The sequence below is a fragment of the Heterodontus francisci genome, chromosome 5 (assembly GCF_036365525.1).
Source record: "Heterodontus francisci isolate sHetFra1 chromosome 5, sHetFra1.hap1, whole genome shotgun sequence".
Taxonomy (NCBI): domain Eukaryota; kingdom Metazoa; phylum Chordata; class Chondrichthyes; order Heterodontiformes; family Heterodontidae; genus Heterodontus; species Heterodontus francisci.
This window is the reverse complement of record NC_090375.1, coordinates 81,816,901-81,838,362: the sequence shown is the minus strand read 5'-3', so window position 1 is coordinate 81,838,362 and position 21,462 is coordinate 81,816,901. Positions and strand designations below refer to the sequence as shown.

At 43.4% G+C, this 21,462-nt stretch overlaps 1 protein-coding gene across 1 annotated transcript in view; it reads right to left on the bottom strand.

Annotated features, from left to right (window-relative positions):
• Positions 1-21,462, bottom strand: part of myom1b (myomesin 1b) — a 223,288-nt gene that overhangs the window by 176,231 nt on the left and 25,595 nt on the right. Inside the window, exons 4-5 of the mRNA XM_068030846.1 lie at positions 14,422-14,610; positions 9,921-10,078 (exon numbers count right to left, since the gene is read on the bottom strand). Coding sequence (XP_067886947.1) covers positions 9,921-10,078; positions 14,422-14,610 — 347 coding nt within the window. The remainder of the gene's footprint in view (positions 1-9,920; positions 10,079-14,421; positions 14,611-21,462) is intronic.

Below are 21,462 nucleotides of genomic sequence, written 5' to 3'. Positions count from 1 at the left end.
TTGTCCTTCTAGTTGGTAGAGGTCGCGGGTTTGGAAGGTGCTGTCTAAGGAGCCTTGGTGCATTGCTGCAGTGCATCTTGTAGATGGTACACACTGCTGCCACTGTGCGTCGGTGGTGGAGGGAGTGAATGTTTGTAGATGGGGTGCCAATCAAGCGGGCTGCTTTGTCCTGGATGGTGTCGAGCTTCTTGAGTGTTGTTGGAGCTGCACCCATCCAGGCAAGTGGAGAGCATTCCATCACACTCCTGACTTGTGCCTTGTAGATTGTGGACAGGCTTTGGGAGTCAGGAGGTGAGTTACTCGCCTCAGGATTCCTAGCCTCTGACCTGCTCTTGTAGCCACGGTATTTACATGGCTACTCCAGTTCAGTTTCTGGTCAATGGTAGCCCCTAGGATGTTGATAGTGGGGGATTCAGCGATGGTAATGCCGTTGAATGTCAAGGGGAGATGGTTGGATTCTCTTTTTTTGGAGATGGTCATTGCCTGGCACTTGTGTGGTGCGAATGTTACTTGCCACTTATCAGCCCAAGCCTGGATATTGTCCAGGTCTTGCTGCATTTCTACACAGACTGCTTCAGTATCTGAGGAGTTGCGAATGGTGCTGAACATTGTGCAATCATCAGCGAACATCCCCACTTCTGACCTTATGATTGAAGGAAGGTCATTGATGAAGCAGCTGAAGTTGGTTGGGCCTAGGACACTACCCTGAGGTACTCCTGCAGTGATGTCCTGGAGCTCAGATGATTGACCTCCAACAACCACAGCCATCTTCCTTTGTGCTAGGTATGATTCCCGCCAGCGGAGGGTTTTCCCCCTGATTCCCATTGACCTCAGTTTTGCTCGGGCTCCTTGATGCCATACTCGGTCAAATGCTGCCTTGATGTCAAGGGCAGTCACTCTCACCTCACCTCTTGAGTTCAGCTCTTTTGTCCATGTTTGAACCAAGGCTGTAATGAGGTCAGGAGCTGAGTGGCCCGGGCGGAACCCAAACTGAGCATCACTGAGCAGGTTGTTGCTAAGCAAGTGCTGCTTGATGGCACTGTTGATGACACCTTCCATCACTTTACTGATGATTGAGTGTAGGCTAATGGGGCGGTAGTTGGCCGGGTTGGATTTGTCCTGCTTTTTGTGTACAGGACATACCTGGGCAATTCTCCACATTGCAGGGTAGATGCCAGTGTTGTAGTTGTACTGGAACAGCTTGGCTAGGGGCGCAGCAAGTTCTGGAGCACAGGTCTTCAGTACTATTGCCGGAATATTGTCAGGGCCCATAGCTTTTGCAGTATCCAGTACCTTCAGTCGTTTCTTGATATCACGTGGAGTGAATCGAATTGGCTGAAGTTTGGCATCTGTGATGCTGGGGACTTCAGGAGGAGGCTGAGATGGATGATCAACTCGGCACTTCTGGCTGAAGATTGTTACAAATGCTTCAGCCTTATCTTTCGCACTGATGTGCTGGGCTCCCCCATCATTGAGGATGGGGATATTTGTGGAGCCACCTCCTCCAGTTAGTTGTTTAATTGTCCACCACCATTCACAGCTGGATGTGATCTGATCCGTTGGTTATGGGATCACTTAGCTCTGTCTATCGCATGCTGCTTACGCAGTTTGACATGCAAGTAGTCCTGGGTTGTAGCTTCACCAGGTTGACACCTCATTTTGAGGTATGCCTGGTGCTGCTCCTGGCATGCCCTCCTGCACTCTTCATTGAACCAGGGTTGGTCTCCTAATTCACCTCAGGGATATGTCCAGTTAGATCTGTTTCCCTCAGGACGTACCCGAGCAGTTGCTTTAAATGGACAGGCCAAGGATAAAAACAGTTCAATTTTAATAGCAGAACATTACAACTGTGCTCTGGACCCCAGACTATCCATTAGTAACATTATGTGAGATCTGGCAGTATAATTAAAAGTTTTGCAGCCAATATGTGTCCAATATGTTCTTAGGGCCTAAGAAAGTGTCTGGCATAGACAGAGGCACTGGCATGCAAAGTATGCCATTAGTTCAAATTTTGATTTGCTGGCCTCACATGGTAGATAACTCCAAACACTCTGCTCAACCTGTGCCCTGAACTACCATGAGCAACATCACGGTAGACCTACTAGCATACTTTAAAATATTATAAGCACAATCTTCTGAGCAACAGGTAATTTTAAGACTAATGTTACATGATCTCAGATCACTGGGTGCCATTAGAAATTGCCAACATTTTTATGACCAATAACTTATTTGTCTGTTTATTACTGAAAATAAATAAACAGACAGTGATGTACATTACATAGAATTACACAGAATATGCAGCACAGAAACTGGCCATTTGGCCCAACTAGTCCATGCTGGCATTTATGCTCCACTCAAGTCTCCTCCTATCCTTCCTTATCTAACTCTATCAGCAAAGCCCTCTATTCCCTTTTCCTTCATATGCTTATTTAGCTTCCTCTTAAATGCATCTATACTGTTCACCTGAATTACTCCCTGTGGTAGCAAGTTCCACATTCTCACCACTCTCTGGGTAAAAATGTTTCTTCGGAATTCCCAATTTGTTTTTGTCGTGGGTAACTATCTTATATTGATGGACTCTAGTTTTGCTCTTCCCCATACATGGAAACACTCTCTCTGTGTCCACTCTATCTAAACCTGCCATAATTTAAAGATCTCTATTAGGTCCCCCCAAGCCTTCTGTGAATTGGAAAATTAATTCATCTTGCAACATTAAGAAGCTCAGAATCAATTTGTTTTTCAAATTCAGGGTTCCATTTCTGAACGAGTTTGTCTTTTGCACCACACTGCATTACTTTTTCTCTCAACAGATGTCTTAACAGCCTTGATAAATAATTGAATTAAGATTTAATTGATTATTAATGTGGAAGAGTAAAGTGAGCTACTACAAAAAATAAAATTTCAGATTATTTTGTTCAGTGAGTGTTTTTTTTAATACATACAAATTTAAAGGTAACTAGTACAGTTGGGGAGTTTTTAAACTAATTTGACAGGAGGAGAGGGAGCCAGAAAATAGGGGAAAGGAGCAGAAATGAGACCAGAGAACAGAGAAATAAAGAGCTAGAAATATCCCAAGAATTGCAGAGATCAGATTGAGGAAAATAAAAGAAAGATTTACATTTATATAGCAATTTTCACAATCACCAGACATCTCAAAGTGCTTTACAGCCATTGAAGTATTTTTGAAGTGTAGTCACTGTTGGAATGTAGGATACAGGGTAGCAAATTTGCACAGAGCAAACTCCCATGAACAGCAATGTGGTAATGATCAGATAATATGTTTTTGTTATGTTGATTGAGGGATAAATATCAACTAGGACACTAAGGATAACACCCTTGTTCTTCTTTGAAATAGTGCCATGGGATCTTTTACATCCGTCCAAGCAGGTAGGTGAGGCCTCAGTTTACTGTCTCATCCAAAAGACAGCATCTCCAACAACACAGCCTTGATTTTTGCACTTAAGTCCAAAGTGGGACTTTAATCAGGAACCTTACTCATCAGAGGCTAGAGTGCTAGTAACTGAGTCACAGGTTCTTAATATTCCTGGTTATCAAGTATTCAGGAATGATAGAGAAGGAAAAATAAAAGGAAGCTTGATAGTATTGATTCAAGATGATGTTACAGTTCTAAATTGAAAAAATATGCCAGATGGTTCTCGGACCGAATCTATTTGACTTGAGTTGAGGATCAGAGGCTTTTTATACGTATACAAAGAGAAAGAGGGTAACCAGGGAAAGGGTTGGCCCACTCAAGGACAGAGAAGGGAATCTATGTGTGGAGCCAGAGGAAATGGGCGAGGTACTAAATGAGTACTTTGCATCAGTATTCACCAAAGAGAAGGACTTGGTGGATGATGAGCCTAGGGAAGGGAGTGTAGATAGTCTCAGTCATCTCATTATCAAAAAGGAGGAGGTGTTGGGTGTCTTGCAAAGCATTAAGGTAGATAAGTCCCCAGGGCCCGGTGGGATCTATCCCAGAATACTAAGGGAGGCAAGGGAAGAAATTGCTGGGGCCTTGACAGAAATCTTTGCATCCTCATTGGCTACAGGTGAGGTCCCAGAGGACTGGAGATCAGGCAATGTTGTTCCTTTGTTTAAGAAGGGTGGCAAGGATAATCCAGGAAATTATAGGCCAGTGAGCCTTACATTAGTGGTAGGGAAATTATTAGAGAGGATTCTTCGGGACAGGATTTACTCCCATTTGGAAACAAACGAACTTATTAGCGAGAGGCAGCATGGTTTTGTGAAGGGGAGGTCGTGTCTTACTAATTTGATTGAGTTTTTTGAGGAAGTGACGAAGATGATTGATGAAGGAAGGGCAGTGGATGTTATCTATATGGGCTTCAGTAAAGCCTTTGACAAGGTCCCTCATGGCAGACTGGTGCAAAAGGTGAGGTCACACGGGATCAGAGGTGAGCTGGCAAGACTGGCTCGGTCATAGAAGACAGAGGGTAGCAGTGGAAGGGTGCTTTTCTGAATGGAGGGATGTGACTAGTTGTGTTCCGCAGGGATCAGTGCTGGGACCTTTGCTCTTTGTAGTATATATAAATGATTTGGAGGAAAATGTAGCTGGTCTGAATTGTAAGTTTGCAGACAACACAAATGTTGGTGGAGTTGCGGATAGTGATGAGGATTGTCAGAGGATCCAGCAGGATATAGATCGGTTGGAGACTTGGGCGGAGAAATGGCAGATGGAGTTTAATCCGGACAAATGTGAAGTAATGCATTTTGGAAGGTCTAATGCAGGTGGGAAGTATATAGTAAATGGCAGAACCCTTAGGAGTATTGACAGGCAGAGAGATCTGGGCGTACAGGTCCACAGGTCACTGAAAGTGGCAACGCAGGTGGATAAGGTAGTCAAGAAGGCATATGGCATGCTTGCCTTCATCGGTCGGGGCATAGAGTATAAAAATTGGTAAGTCATGCTGCAGCTGTACAGAACTTTAGTTAGGCCACACTTAGAATATTGCATGCAATTCTGGTCGCCACACTACCAGAAGGACGTGGAGGCCTTGGAGAGGGTACAGAAAAGGTTTACCAGGATGTTGCCTGGTCTGGAGGGCATTAGCTATGAGGAGAGGTTGGAAAAACTCGGATTGTTTTCACTGGAACGACGGAGGTGGAGGGGCGACATGATAGAGGTTTACAAAGTTATGAGCGGCATGGACAGAGTGGATAGTCAGAAGCTTTTTCCCAGGCTGGAAGAGTCAGTTACTAGGGGACATAGGTTTATGATGAGAGGGGCAAAGTTTAGAGGGGATGCGCGAGGCAAGTTCTTTACACAGAGGGTGGTGAGTGCCTGGAACTTGCTGCCGGGGGAGGTGGTGGAAGCAGGTACGATAGCGACGTTTAAGAGGCATCTTGACAAATGCATGAATAGGGTGGGAATAGAGGGATACGCTCCCCGGAAATGCAGAAGGTTTTAGTTTAGGCAGGCGTCAAGATCGGCGCAGGCTTGGAGGGCCGAATGGCCTGTTCCTGTGCTGTACTGTTCTTTGTTCTGTGTTAATATTGTTGGGAGTTTTTTTTATAGACCTCCAAACAGAAAAGGAGATAGAAGAGCAAATTTGCCAGCAAATTTCAAAGGCATGCAACAAAAATAGAGTGGTAATATTATGAGACTTTAATTACCGAAAATAGACTGGGAAAAATATAATGTTAAGGATAGGGAAGGAGAGGAATGTCTGATATGTGCAAAGGAGAACTTCCTCGATCAAAATGTCTCCAGTCCAACAAGGAAGAACCAGTGTTGGATCTTGTTGTGAGAAATGAAGTAGGGCAAGTGGAGTGTGTCACTGTAGGTGATCATCTCGTAACTACAACATAATTCCGTTTCAAGCAATTATAGAAAGAGACCAGAAAATATCTAAGGAAAGATGCTCAACTGGGAAGAAGTAATTTCAGTCATTTAGGAAGAGACCTAATACAGGTAGATGGGACAAGGTAATTACAGAATAAAGCAGCAATGAAGCAATGGGGAGCATTCAGGGAAGAGATAGTTCAGGTGCAAACTAGGCACATTCCTCTAAAGGGAAAAGGTAGAGCATGCAAACTGAACGCACCCTCATAACAAAGGAAATACAGGTTAAAATAAAACAGAAAAAGAAGGCTTATATCAAATGACAGGAGCAAGATACAGCTAATAACTATGAAAATTATGGAAAGTACAGGAGCAAACTGAAAAAGTTAATACAGGAGACAAAGGGAGGTTATGAGGAAAGATTAGAAGGCAACATTAGATTGAACCCTTAAACATTTTATGAACATATGAAGTATAAGAGGCTAGCTAGGGAAAAGGTTGGGCCTATTAAGGACCCAAAGGGAAATCTTCACCTAGAGGCAGAAGACATGGGCTGCATTTTGGAGCTGCCACAATATTAAATGCAACGGCTCATTTTAATGGCCATGGCAGACCGCCCACCCTGCCCTCACCCCCATGACCTAGAGGGGGCAGGCGGTCTGTCCCCGGCAATGGCATCAGCAGCATTTATGCAGGCGCTGATGCCATTTTTAAAGGGCTTCGAGCCTTTCCATTTAATTTAAACATTTAAAGAAAGAGTTAAGGAAAAATTTTACAAACATTTAATTTGCCCCTCTCCCACTCCCCCGCCCCAATAATCATGCAATGCACTTGCCCACGTCCCCCAAAACACCTCCCTGCCCACCTGACCTTTCCCCCCACCAAAGTTCATAAATTTTAAACTTTAACTCTTCCCATCATCCCCTACACCAATCCAATAAGTTTGACCCCACTTCCCCCACCCACCCCCCACCCCACACTGAAAACCTACCTCCTCCCCCCTCCTCACCAGTGTTCTGCCTCGGATCCCCAGATGGGGATTTGACGGCGCGGGATGGATGGCGGGAGTGGATAAGTAATTAATTTGTTTATTTAAATAAATTAACATATGTAAATTTTGCTCCCATTGCCGAACGGCAGGGATGCAGCCACAAGGCCTCCCCACCACCAGTAATATCGGGCCAGGCCTTCTTGGCGTCTAGGCCCGTGGCAGGCATCGAGGCCCGTGGCGGGCCTCTGCCGGAAGCATTTTCTGGCCCCCCCCACCCACCCATCCCCACCACCATGACCCCCCAAAGTCGCTGGGGCTGTAAAATTCAGCCCCACGGCTATAGTATTAAATGAGTACTTGTATGTCTTCACAAAGGAAGCAGATGGTGTGACGTTTCCACTAAATGAGGAAATGGAAGTTATGGGCAGGATAGTAATAGGTAGAGAGGACGTACTAAAAAAATTATCATTACTGGAAGTTGGTAAGTCACCTGGTCCAGATGGAATACATCCTAGGTTGCTGTAAGAAGCAAAGAAAGAAAAACTTGCATTTATATACTGCCTTTCACAACCGTGGGACATCCCAAAGTTCTTTACAGTCAATGAAGCACATCTGAAGTGAAATAATATACCCTCCAGCAAGTGGGTCAGTTGCTAGAGATAACAGATTCAGAATCATTGGCAATAGATCTAGAAGGGAGAAAAAAGTGATTTTTTTTTTCACTTAGAGAGTTGTTGGGATCTGCAACCCTCTACCTGAAAAGGTGGTGGAAGCTGATTCCATAAATAATTTTTAGAGGGAGTTTTTTTAAAATTCATTTAAGGGATGTGGGCATCACTGGCAAGACCAGCATGTATTGTCCAGTGGACAAGTACTTGAGGTTGGGTGTGACGGAAACCACACCTACCAGATTATAATATATTAAGTTCACGATATGGAACATTATTTGAACGCTTACTGAACATTGAACATAACTTGTTTTAAAAAGACCACAGAACAGTGGCTGAAAACATGGTTGCATATTTGCATTCTAAAAGACTGCTGCATGGAGAGACAATGGGCGTACTCCCTGATTCAATTAGCCAGATGGGTTTTGTCAATAGTGATGATCAAGAGACACTGAGAGTCATTGAACGTGTAAGAGCCAGCATTCCACCTCTCCATTGCGAGTGTCTGGTAAGTTTGGAGGGATCCACAAACCTCACAGGTGAGGCTGTTCCAAACAAGGAGCTAGTCACATGACTAATCTGCTGGCCAACCTGGGGCTTTTTGAATTGTGCCTGACACAGAAAGAAAGAAACTGCAATTGAACTTCAAGAAGAGAGCACCTCTCTTCCTGTTTCTCATGCAAAGTTCCAGGGACCCATGGAAGTAACTTAAGCCTCAAGACTGAAGACCAGCAAAACAAGTTTGAAAGTCTGTACTGGACCTCAACAAGAACTGCAAGACTTAACTTCAATCAAAGACTTTACACCCAACCCAAAACCAGTAACTGAACTCCATCTATTACTTCAAACCTTCCCCCTTTAATTCTTTCTCCTCCTCTATCTCTATTTGTGTGTGTATTTATCACATATGCCTGCTAGTGCGGTTGTGTTGCGTATTTTTGGTAGTTTTAACTGGGTTAGAGTTTTAAGGTTAATAAAATTACACCTTTCTTGTTTAAATCTGAGAAAACCTGTCTGGTTGATTTCTTTACAATTACAATTAGAGAGCAATGAGCAAGGACTCACTGAAGGGAAGCTAAAAACACAGAGTTTTAAAAGTTAAACCCTGTTACGGCCAAACCAGGAAAAGGCTGACAGGGGAGCCCTAGACCCCTTTCTCACCTGGTCATAACATTGAGAGTTATGGACAAAAAGTGGAAATGTGGAGCTAAGTAAACTGCTTTTTCAAAGAGCTAGTACAGGCACAATGGGCTGAATGGTATTCTTCTCTGCTGTAAGTTTCTATGATTCTATGATCTGTATCCTCTGGTTTCTCCCTGTTTCATAGATTAAATAGAGCAGTAATATGCTTGTACATTACAATATTTTGCCTGAGGCTCGCCCTTTAAACCCATATTACCTTAAGAACATTGTTATGACCAGGTGAGAAAGGGGTCTAGGGTTCCCTCTCAGCCTTCGCTTGGTCTTACTATAACAGGGTTTAATTTTAAACACACTGTTTAATGACTAAATTCCAATTGTAAGGCAAATAAACTAGCCAAACAGGATTTCTTAGGTTTAAAGAAAAAAGGTTGAACTTTATTAAACCTAAGCTCTAATTCAGTGAATGCCTATGGATACGCGACGCGCCCACGCTAGCAGCATACGCAATACACACATGCAGAAAGAGACAGAAAAGAGCAGAAGAAATAAAGTGGAATAGTTTGAAGCAATATCTGAAGGTGATTTTGGTGACTGTTCTTTGAGCTCGCTATAAAGTCCTTGATTGTAGGTAGATCTTGTTTTTTATTGGGGCCCAGTGTTCTTCTTAAACCTTGTTCGATGTTGGAGACTTTTCCCTCTTGAAGTTCATGTGTCCTCAGTGGGTCCAGAGGCTTGCGAGAAAGAGATGGGAGCAGACAGGAGAGGCCTTCACTTCAGGAGCAGACAGTCTTTTCTGAGTTCAAAATCTCTGTGGCTCGTTCAAAAAACCTGGACCAGCTAGTTAGTCATGTGACCAGCTGGTTTAACCAGTCCTGGCTTTTGTGGATTGTATCACCTTAGCAGTCTCTGGAATGCTCTTCTCACACCTGCAATGTCTGATGATCAAAAGCTATTATGGGTTTAATGTGTCAGGGAACAATCCTTTTGTCTCCACAAGCACTGTCTGTTAATATGGAAATGGTTTTCTGCTAAGTGTCTGGCAGCCCTTGTAACAGGCTTTCTCTTCTTCCGAGCAAGTTTAAAATCAATGTTCACATGACAAAATTAATATGCTTCATTCTAGGCAGATGGGGGCCTGCATGGCAACATATTTGGAAAGAAAGGGTAGAGCTAACTGCATTTGCACACATATGTCTCTAAATAGGTAGAATTTTATCTTGCTTTTTAAAAATAAAAGCAAGTTTTGGTAGACAGATAGGTTGGGGGGGGGGGCGGGTGGTGGCTATATTGTGTAAATATAATAAAGGTATTTAGTTACCATGTGACTCGAGGCTCAGGCCACCCTGAGACAGTGCAGTGTAACTTCACATTCTGCTTCTCCCAGACAGTGTGGGATCTTGGCTTGATTATAAATTCAGGTAAACGAAGCAGGCTGTCCTCTCTCAGTCTTTTGTGAAATTCCTGAGTCTCGTAAATCTGAGGTGAGATGCAGAAGAACATGAGGCTAATCCAATGTGAAACATTTCAGCATTAACAACACTATCATTCAAGTGTTCTACATCTGTTTTTATAGATAAACAAAAAAAAAGGGAAATTTGCATTTCTGAAGAAAACATTAGCATTTGCAATTTAAAAAGTCAGTATTCTTAAAGTTCTTTATATAAAACTATCCAGCAAACTATTATAGCCTGAAGATAAGCACACAATGTTACGATGCAAGCCTCATGATAATGAGTCATTGTGGGGAATTTTAAATCTCCTTACGCTGGTGGGCAGTTAAGTTGGGGTGGGTAAAATACCCACTCTATTACCACACAGCTGGCTCTTCTTGATTAACTTATGTCTTTTCAAATGAAAGGTTATTTTGTCCCTGATAATGGTTTCCAATAACTTCCCACCACCGATGTTAGGTTGACTGGCCTGTAGTTTCCTTTTCCCTTTTTTGTACAGTGGTATAACATTAGCAACTTTCCAATCCTCCAGCACTACTCCTGCATCCAATGAGATCTGAAAGACTGTGACCAATACCTCTGCAATGTCAGTCAGCCATGGCTCAGTTGGTAGCACTCTTGCCTCTGCTTGTCTGTGCGCCATATAATTTCAATATACTAAAATAAAGATGCAAAGGACATATTCAATGGACCTAGGGCATTAAGTTCCACCAGTTTTCAAATGCAGTGGAAAAATACAGCTGATTACAAAGTATAAAATCAGAAGGTGTAAAACTGCTTCCTTGTCACTTACACACTGAGATAGCATCAGTAACAAGAAATTGCATTCACGCCTTCTCAGTTTCTACAGTTTCTAACTGCAATGCCTTAACCTGTTGTTTATTATTTCTCCTTTACTGATTTTGTACGTATGTAAATAGTATGTAATAATGAAGAGCATCATTGATTTCAGCCAGATTTTAGATTAACTCATTACTGAGATATGCCCTTGTTTGTGGTTTCACATATGACTCATTCCTACTTGCAAAGCCCTTCCAAATCCCCCACCCTGTGACTTACCTCATTGCTGGTGATTGTTCCTTTGGGCCCGGCTGGCAGCCTTCCACCATCTGACATTCCACTGTGGCCCACCAGCCAGCTGTCGTTTCCCGCCAGTTTTGGATGGGCAACTGACAGAGGGCATGCAGATAAGGTCCTGGGAGCTAAAATCACCTGTTCCTCACAATGTAAGGTTGGGAGGGTTTATCATTTGCCTCAAACCCCACACATTTGATTCATACTCTGAGTTAAATCTGGGGCTGCAGTTTACGCTTTGAGCATAAGATGGACCCTCTAGTCACCAAAGCGAGGGATTGACTGCTATTAATTGCTTACCTTTCATGGGCTGACTAGCCCAGGGCTTCTGCTCTTGGAATAATATGGTGCACTCCAAGATTATGTTGACTAATTGGGGAGGACCCCCTTGTTTTAACAGTAGAGGTACTTGCCCCCACGCTTAAATTTAAATGATCTAATTCACTGGATTAAAATGACAGACAGAAGTTCTCAGTTAGTGTTTTAACAGAGGAAGAGAACAGGAAAAGGGAAGAAAATAAGTACTGTAAAGCATTTCTAAATTAGGGAATTAGGAGCAAGAAGGAAAGGAAGGCAAAATACATTTACCCAAATAGCAGTAGAGTTGAGAAATAATTACCAGGTAAGACCATTGCTCTGGTGTTATTAGTGGGTTCCAGAGTCAACTAGATGTACTTTCTTAAATATACAAACATACAAATTAGGAGCAGGAATAGGCCACTTGGCCCCTCGAGCCTGCTCTGCCATTCAACAAGATGATGACTGATCTGACTGTAACCTCAATTCCACATTCCCGCCTACCTCCGGTAACCTTTCATCCCATTGCTTATCAAGAATCTATCTACCTCTGCCTTAAAATATTCAAAGTCCCTGCTTCCACCACCTTTTGAGGAAGAGTATTCCAAAGACTGATATCTCTCTGAGAGAAAAAATTTCTCCTCATCTCTGTCCCAAATGGGCGACCCCTTATTTTTAAACAGTGACCCCCTAGTTCTAGATTCTCCCACAAGGGGAAACATCCTTTCCACATCCACTCTGTCAAGACCCCTCAGGATCTTATATGTTTCAATCAAGTTGCCTCTTACACTTCTAAACTCCAGCGGATACCAAGCCTAGCCTGTCCAAACTATCCTCATAAGAAAATCCGCCCATTCCAGGAATTAGTCTAGTAAACCTTCTCTGAACTGCTTCCAACGGATTTAAATCCTTCCTTAAATAAGGAGACCAATGCTGTACACAGTACTCACCCTGTATAAATGAAGCATAACCTCCCTATTTTTGTATTCAATTCCCCTTGCAATAAACAATAACATTCTATTAGCTTTCCAAATTACTTGCTGTACCTGCATATTAACCTTTTTCAATTTATGCACTAGGATACCCAGATTCCTCTGCATCTCAGAGCTCTGCAATCTCTCACCATTTAGATAATATGCTTCTTTTTTAATCTTCCTGCTGAAATCGACAATTTCACTTTTTCCCACATTATACTCCATTTGCCAGATCTTTGCCCACTCACTTCAACTATCAATATCCCTTTGTAACCTCCTTATGTCCTCTTCGCAACTTACTTTCCGACCTATCTTGTGTCATCAGCAAATTTAGCAACCGTACGTTTGGTCTCTTCATCCAAGTCATTTATATAAATTGTAAAAAGTTGAGGCCCCAGCACTGATCCTTGTGGCACACCACTTGTTACATCTTGCCAACCGGAAAATTACCCATTTATGCCTACTTTCTGTTTCCTGTTAGCTAGCTAATCTTCTATCCATGCCAATATGTTACTCGCTACACCTAGCTTTTATTTTCTGCAATAACCTTTGATGTGGCATCTTATCAAATGCCTTCTGGAAATCTAAGTACAGTACATCTACCAGTTCCCCATTATCCACAGCACATGTTACTTCTTCAAAGAACTCCAATAAATTGGTTAAACATGATTTCCCTTTCACAAAACCATGTTTACTCTATTTGATTATCTTGAATTTTTCTAAGTGCCCTGCTATAACATCTTTAATAATAGCTTCTAACATTTTCCCTATGATAGATGTTAAGCTAACTGGCCTATAGTTTCTTCCTTTCTGTCTCCTTCCCTTTTTGAATAAAGGAGTTACATTGGCTATTTTCCAATCAATCCCAAACCTAAGGAATTTTGGAAAATTAAAACCAACGCATCAACTATCTCACTAGCCATTTCTTTTAAGACGCTAGGATGAAGTCCATCAGGACCCGGAGACTTGTCAGCCTGCAGCTCCAACAGTTTGCTCAGTACCACTTCCCTGGTGATTGTAATTTTCTTGAGTTCCTCCCTCCCTTCCATTTCCTGATTTACAGCTATTTCTGGGATGTTACTGTAACCTCGATAGTGAAGGTCAATGTAAAATACCTGTTCAATTCATCTGCCATCTCCTTCCTTTCCATTATTAATTCCCCAGACTATAGGACAAATACTCACTTTGTTAACTCTTTTCTTTTTTAATTATCTATAGAAACTCTTATTATCTGTCTTTATATTTCTCACCAGCTTTTTCTTGTACTCTAATTTTTCCCTCCTTATTAATCTTTTAGTTGTTCTTTGCTGCTTTTCATATTCTGTCCAATCTTCTGCCCTGCCACCCATCTTTGCACAATTATATGCTTACTCTTTAAGTTTGATACTATCTTTAACTTTTTTAATTAACCACAGATGGGGGGGGTCCTCCCCTTGGAATTTATTTCTTATTGGAATGTATCTATTCTGTGTATTCTGAAATATCCCCTTAAATGTCTGACACTACATCTCTATTGACCTATCCTTTAACCTAATTTGCCAGTTCACTTTAGCTAGCTCTGCTTTCATGCCCTCATAATTGCCCTTATTTAAGTTTAAAGTACTAGTCTTAGGCCCACTCTTCTCTCCCTCAAACTGAATATAAAATTCAATCATATTATGATCACTGCTGCCTCGGGGCACATTCACTGTGAGGTCATTAATTAATCCTGTCTCGTTGCCCAATACCAGGTCTAGTATAGCCTGCTCTTTGGTTGGCTCCAGAATGTGCTGTTCTAAGAAACTATCCTGAAAACATTCTGTGAAATGTTCTATTAAAAGGAAGGGATTGTGGGATATGGTGAGAAGATGGGGTTGACCTAACAAAAGTAAATAGACTTGTTGTACCTAAAGCTTTTTCCTGCTCCTAAAAATTGTTATATTCTTATTCCTTTCACTGAAATAAACTGATTCTTTGTTGATACTGTCTTTGGTTCAGTATCAGATGCCTGCAGACTGGATTGAATGTTGCTCTTTATATTCACCTGTTTATTCAGTGAAATGCGTTCAGCAGACTCCCGGATGGCAACTTTTCTTGACTTGTGCATTGCAGTCTTCTCAACACTATGTTCTTCAGTAGTATTCCTTTGGACAGAATGAGATTCTACGCCATAAAGATTTGTTTTGGACTGCTTCATTCTTTCATCTTTTGTGTTAGTAATTCCACTGATATGCTGCTGGCTAAAAAAAAGACAAACAATACATAAGTAAAATCTTTCTTATTAATAATTATTGTCTATTATGCATAGCTTTCCCTGATTTCTTTTACATTGTATTTCCCTTTCACATTATAATTGGTTGCTTCACTTCCATTATTTTCGATTTACCAATGGATAAGCTCTTCTGCAAATATGGATAAACTTTATTATAACAACTTCGTTTGTGATCTATTGTGATCCCATTAACTGCTATAGGCTTGAAATTAAAACCATAGAACATTACAGCACAGAAGGAAGCCATTCATCTCATTATGTCAATACTAGATCAATACAAAATTACCCCCACTGCCCTCTCCCTCCCATAGTCCTTTATCTTCCTCAGCTTCAAATATTGATCCTAGTTTACTATAGAAAGTGCAGGACTTTATGCCTCAACTTGGCTTATGACAAAGCATTTGACATTCCAATAGCCCTTAATGTAACCTCTTACCTTACTCTCTTAAAGACTTGACTCTTCACAGACTCATGAACCAGAGGAAACAGTCTTTTCTTATTCAGAACCCTCATAATGTTAAACACCTCTGTTAAATCTTCTCTAGTCTTTCGCTGATGCAGTGGTACAAGTATCTCAACTCTCCTCATAACTATATTTTTCCCATTTCTGGGATCATCCTGGTAAATGTACATTGTAGATTCTTAATGGATTTATTGTAAAATAAGGTACCAAAACTGCACATAGTAGTCTAACAATGGCTTCACACATGTTTTGTACAAATATATCATTACCTATTTATTCTTCTACTATATGGCCCTATTATGAAATTAAAATTCTATTCTAGTTTTTATAGTTTATCTATCCACAATCACACTTCCCAGGAATTATGTATTTGAACCCTTAGATCTTTCTGTTCGTCACATTCTTCAGCATTCTCCGTTGAGCATATACTCCCATTTCTTGTTTTTTGTTTCTCAACATGTATTAACTCATGCTTATCCACATTAATTTGAGCCTGTCACCTGTCCACCTATTCAACTAACCTGTCTACATCTTTCTGAAGTATTCCATAATCCTCCACACTGTTTGCTGACTCCTACATTTGAGTTATCAGCAAATTGCGGGTTTGTGTTCACTGCGCCCAATTCTAAGTCATCGATATATGTCAAGAACAAATCTGGACCTATTCCTGATGCATGGGGAACGCTACTTTCAACCCTTCTTCAGCCCGAGCAACAGCCATTTGCCGATTTGCTATCAAAGCTGTTACATTTCCATTTTTACCATATTCTTGATGTTTTCTAACATGCTGATTGTGAAACTCTGATTGAATGTTTTCTGGAAATCCATATGGGCTATATTTAATATCTTTCCCTAATTTACAACTTTTGGAAAATAAGTCAACAACAACTTGCATTTATATACCATCTTTAACATAGAAAAAGACCCAAAGCACTTCACAAATGCGTAATCAGACAAAAATGGACACTGAGCCCCAGAGGATTAGGAGGGACGTTAAAAAGCTTGGTTAAAGAGATGGATTTTAAGGGCGGTCTTCAATGAGGAGAGGGAGGTGGGGTGGCAAAGGGATTTAGAAAGCAAATTCTATGAGGTCTCAATGGCTGAAGGCACAGTATAACAAAGGGAATGGAAATTGCATAAGAGGACAAGGTCAGAGAAACAAAAGATTTTGGGGAAGTAGTTGGAGAGCTAGAGGAGGGTACAGAAACAGGAAGGGGTGAGAAAATGGAGTGTTAAATATGAGGGTGATCATTTTAAATTAGAGCCAGTGAATGACCAGAAGGTTATATATGTCAACAAGGAGAGGGCTGATGGGTGAGTGGGACTTAATGCAGGATAAGATCCAGACAGCAGCATTTTGGAATGGCTGAAGATTCCTGAGTGTGGAAGATGGGAGGCCAGCCAGAAGGGCACTGGAATAATCAAGTCTGGAAGTGACAAAGGCATGGATGAGAGTTTTGGCGGTAGATGAGAAGAGGCAAGGGTGGAGCCGGATGACATTAGAGATGTAGAAGTAGTCTTTGTGGTGGAGAAGTTATGGAGTTGGAAATTCATTATGAGGTCAAATACAATGCCGATGTTACATAACTTAAGAACATAAGAAATAGGAGCAGGAGTGGGCCATATGGCCCCGTGAGCCTGCTCCACCATTCAGTAAGATCATGGCTGATCTTCTGCCTCAACTCCACTTTCCAACACACTCCCCATATCCTTTGATTCCCTGAGAGATCAAATCTGTCTTTCTCAGCCTTAAATATACCTAATGATGGAACATCTACAACCCTCTGGGGTAGACGATTCAAAAGATTTACATCCCTCTGAATGAAGAAATTTCTCCTCTTCTCAGTCCTAAATAATTGACCCCTTAACCTGATATTGTACAAACATGCTCTCAATTCTCCAGCCAGGGGAAACAACCTTTCAGTGTTTACCTGTTGAGCCCCTTCAGAATCTTGAATGTTACACTTCTCATTCTTCTAAACTTTAAAGAGTACAGACCCAATTTACTCCGGCTGTTATAACAGAACACATTCTCATCCCAGGAACCAGTCTAGCAAACCTTCACTGTATCACCTCCAATGCAAGTATATCCTTCCTTAGATATGGAGACCAAAACTGCACACAGTATTCCAGGTATGATCTCACCAAAACCCAATACAATTATAGCAAGACTTCCTTATTCTTGTACTCTAGTCCCCTTGCAATAAAGGCCAACATGCAATTTGCCATCCTGCATGCTAACTTTATATGTTCCTTGTACGAGTACACCCAAGTCTTCTGAATATTGACATTTAAAAGTTCACGACTTTTGAAAAATATTCTGCGTTTTTATTCTTACTGCCAAAGTGAATAACCTCACACTTCCCCAAATTATACTCCATGTGCCACCTTATTGCCCACTCACTTAATGGGCTGGATTTTAAAGCCCCTCCGCCATTGGGAATGGTGGTGGGGGGGCAATGAAGATCGGTACAGCAGACGCCTGCCACCGATCTCGGCGGCGGCAGTGAGGCCTTGTTGCGGCCACCCCGCCAATCGGCGACAGGACCCGCATTAAAATATGTAAATGCTTACTTACCATTCATCCTGCAGTGATTCTGCCATCATGTTACCATCTTCATTCTTGCTGCCGACAATGCCGCGCCTTGGAATCCCCATTTGAGGAAACGTGGTGTGACAGCTGTGGGGAGGGGGAGGAGGTTTTTTACTCTGTGCGGGACGGGGGAGCAGGGTTACAAGGCCTTGGATTGGTTAGGGAGGTAATGGGATGGGGTAATGGACAAAGGTGCCAAACTTTGGGCGGGGGAAGGTCAAAGTTTCAATATAGGAATTCCAGGGGGGAGGAAAGGCCAAGAATGTTGTGAGATGCTATTGGGGGGGTGGGACAATGCATGGAAAGGCCATCTAATTTTTCCAATACTTTCCGTTACCTGGCCCTTTAAATCTTAAATCTCCATTGAGGGCTGTAAGCCCTTTAAAAATTGTGCCGGCGCCTGCATATTGGCAACGCACAATGTTGTTGGTGTCGGCTTGCCTGCCCCCTCCACATCATTGCAGGGGGAAGGTGCCATGGCCATGCAAAAGAGCCTCCACGTTTGAAATCGTGGCAGCTCCGTGGCATGGTGCCCGTGTGCGTGGGCTGTATTTTCTTACGTCGGCGGCAGAGTCTTAAAATGCAGCCCAGCCTGTCTATATCTTTTTGCAGCCTTTTTGTGGCCTCCTCAAAGCTTACATTACCACCTAGCTTTGTATCATCAGCAAACTTGGATACATTACTCTCAGCCTCTTCATCTAAGTCATTAATATAGATTATAAATAGCTGATGCCCCTGCACTGATCCTTGAGGCACTCCACTAGTTACAGCCCGACAACTTGAAAATGCCCCATTTATCCCTGCTCTCTGCTTCCTTAACCAATCCTCCAGGAAACAGAACTCCAAGACCATTATACAAAAGCAAAATACTGCAGATGCTGGAAATCTGAAACAAAACCAAAAAGTGCTGGAAATACTCAGCAGGTCTGGCAGCATCTGTGGCGAGAGAAGCAAACTTAACATTTCAGGTCAGTGACCTATCATCAGAACTGGCAACGGTTAGAAATATAATAGGCTTTAAGCAAATAAAGTGGGGGTGGAGCAAAAGAGAACAAATGATTTGAGAGGACAGAGAATCACAGAGAATAACTGACAAGGAGGTCATGGGGCAAAGGCAAAGACAAAGGGCTGTATTTTACCCTAGGCAGTCGGGACTTCGCCACCTAATGTTACGTCAGTGGCGAACCCGCTTCCGCCTAGCCTGGGGATCCAACCTGCATTTTATGGGTCCCCGGGATTAAATTATCCCGAGGCAGGACTTCTACCTGCTTGAGGGAGGAGGTCTCGCCTCAGTGAGCTGCCGGCCGATCAGTGGGCTGGCAGCTCTTAGTCCCAGCAGCACCACCGGGAGCAGTGGCCACTGCTGGGACAGCAGCCCAGCCAACCGAGGAGGACGTCATGGAGCCGGGACTGAAGGTATGTAGGGGTTCCGTCTCGCCGGGGGGGGATCGGTCGTCCTGGCGAGGCAAGGGTAGTCGTTTGGGGGGGGGGGGGGGGAGGGCGCCTTGGGTCCCAGGAGTGGGTTGGGAGGCGGTTGCAGCCCTCAATCGGGCACCCTGTGCCTGATTGCCATGGCACCTCCCGGCATGCGGAAAGGTCGGCAACTATCGCTGGGCAGCCTTTCACGCCTTCAGCACACCCGCTTGCCATGGGTAAAATACCCACGGAGGCAGGCGAGGACCCTTAAGTGGCCGTTAAGTGGTTGGCCTCGGGCAGACAGGCCGTTTCCCCCCCAACCACCCCCCCCCCCCCCACCCCTCCGCCCAACTGCTGTAAAGTTGGTCGGAGGCGGGAGCAGGGTGGGAAGGCCTCCCAGAGCCACCCACTCAATTTTATGCGGCCCCCATGCCATCATCCGACCCGCTGGGGCAGCATAAAATTCAGCCCAAAAATTGTGTTAATGGTGTGGTGAAAGACAAAGCATTAGTGCAGAGAGTGTCATAAATGACAGAATAATGAAAGCCCCAGCCAAAAGGAAAAACATGAAAACAAAAGTAGGCAGGCACATGGTAAAAGAGTAATGATGAAACAAACTAAAACAAATGAAATAAAAAGAATTAATAATAAAAAATACAAAGTAAAACTAAAAAAAAGGGGAGGCCAGTCATGCTCTGAAATTATTGAACTCAATATTCAGTCCGGTAGGTTGTAGCGGGCCTAATCGGTAGATGAGCTGCTGTTCCTCGAGCTTGCATTGATGTGGAACACTGCAGCAATCCCAGGACACAGATGTGGGTACGAGAGGAAGGGGAGTGTGTTGAATTGGCAAGCGACAGGAAGCTCGGGGTCATGTTTTCAAACTGGGTTGAGGTGTTCCACAAAGTGGTCATCCAATCTGCATTTGGTCTCTCCAATGTAGAGGAGACCGCATTGTGAGCAGCGAATACAGTATACTAAATTGAAAGAAGTACAAGTAAATCGCTGCTTCATCTGAAAGGAGTGTTTAGGACCTTGGATAGTGGAGAGAGGAGATAAAAGTGCAGGTATTACACCTCCTGCGATTGCATGGGAAGGTGCCGTAGGAAGGGGACGAGGTGTCAGCGTTAATAGAGGAGTGACACCAGAGTGTCGCAGAGGGAATGATTCCTTCGGAATGCCCACAGGGGAGGGGAAAATGCGTTTGGTAGTGGCATCACGCTGGATGTGGCAGAAGTGGTGGAGGGTGATCCTTTGGATACGGAGGCTGGTAGGGTGGAAAGTGAGGACAAGGGGAACCCTGTCGCAATTTTGGGCAGGAGGGGAAAGGGTGAGAGCAGAGGTGCGGGAAATGGGCCAGATATGTTTAAGGGCCCTGTCAACCACAGTTGCGGGGGGGGGATCTCGGTTAAGGAAAACGGAAGACATATCAGAAGTGCTGTTGTGAAAGGTTGCATCATCAGAGAAGATGCGTCGGAGACGGAGAAACTGGAAGAGTGGAATGGAGCCCTTACAGGAGGCAGGGAGTGAGGCAAGGTAGCCGTGGGAGTCGGTGGGCATATAATGAATATTAGTAGACAGCCTATCCCTACAGATGGAGACAGAGAGGTCGAGGAAGGGAAGGGTCTGAGATGGACCATGTAAAGGTGAGAGAAGGCTGGAAATTGGAAGCAAAGTTGATAATGTTTTCCAGTTCGGGGCAGGAGCAGGAAACGGCACTGATACAGTCATAGAGTCATAGAATCATAGAGTTATACAGCACAGAAACAGGCCCTTCGGCCCATCGTGTCTGTGCCGGCCATCAAGCACCAAACTACAAACAAGTATACCGTTTTGGATACTGTTGGGGGGATGGCCTATCAGGGGAAAACAACAGCAGCAGCCAGAGCAGTAGCACCGCAGCTGGCTCTGTTGTTCAGCAGGGAGGGACAAAGTGCAGAAGAGCAATAGTTATAGGGGACTCGATAGTCAGGAGCACAGATAGGCGCTTCTGTGGACGTGAAAGAGACTCCAGGATGTTATGTTGCCTCCCAGGTGCCAGGGTCAAGGATGTCTCTGAAAGGGCAGGGGGCATTCTGAAGGGGGAGGGTGAACAGCCAGAGGTTGTGGTACACATTGGTACTAATGACATAGGCAGGAAGAGTGACGAGGTCCTGCAGGGGGAGTTCAGGAAGTTAGGTAGTAAGTTAAAAAACAAGACCTCTAGGGTTGTAATCTCGGCATTACTCTCTGTGCCATGTACCAATGAGGCTAGAAATAGGAAGATAGTGCAGCTAAACATGTGGCTAAACAGCTGGTGTAGGAGGGAGGGTTTCAGATATCTGGATCATTGGGATCTCTT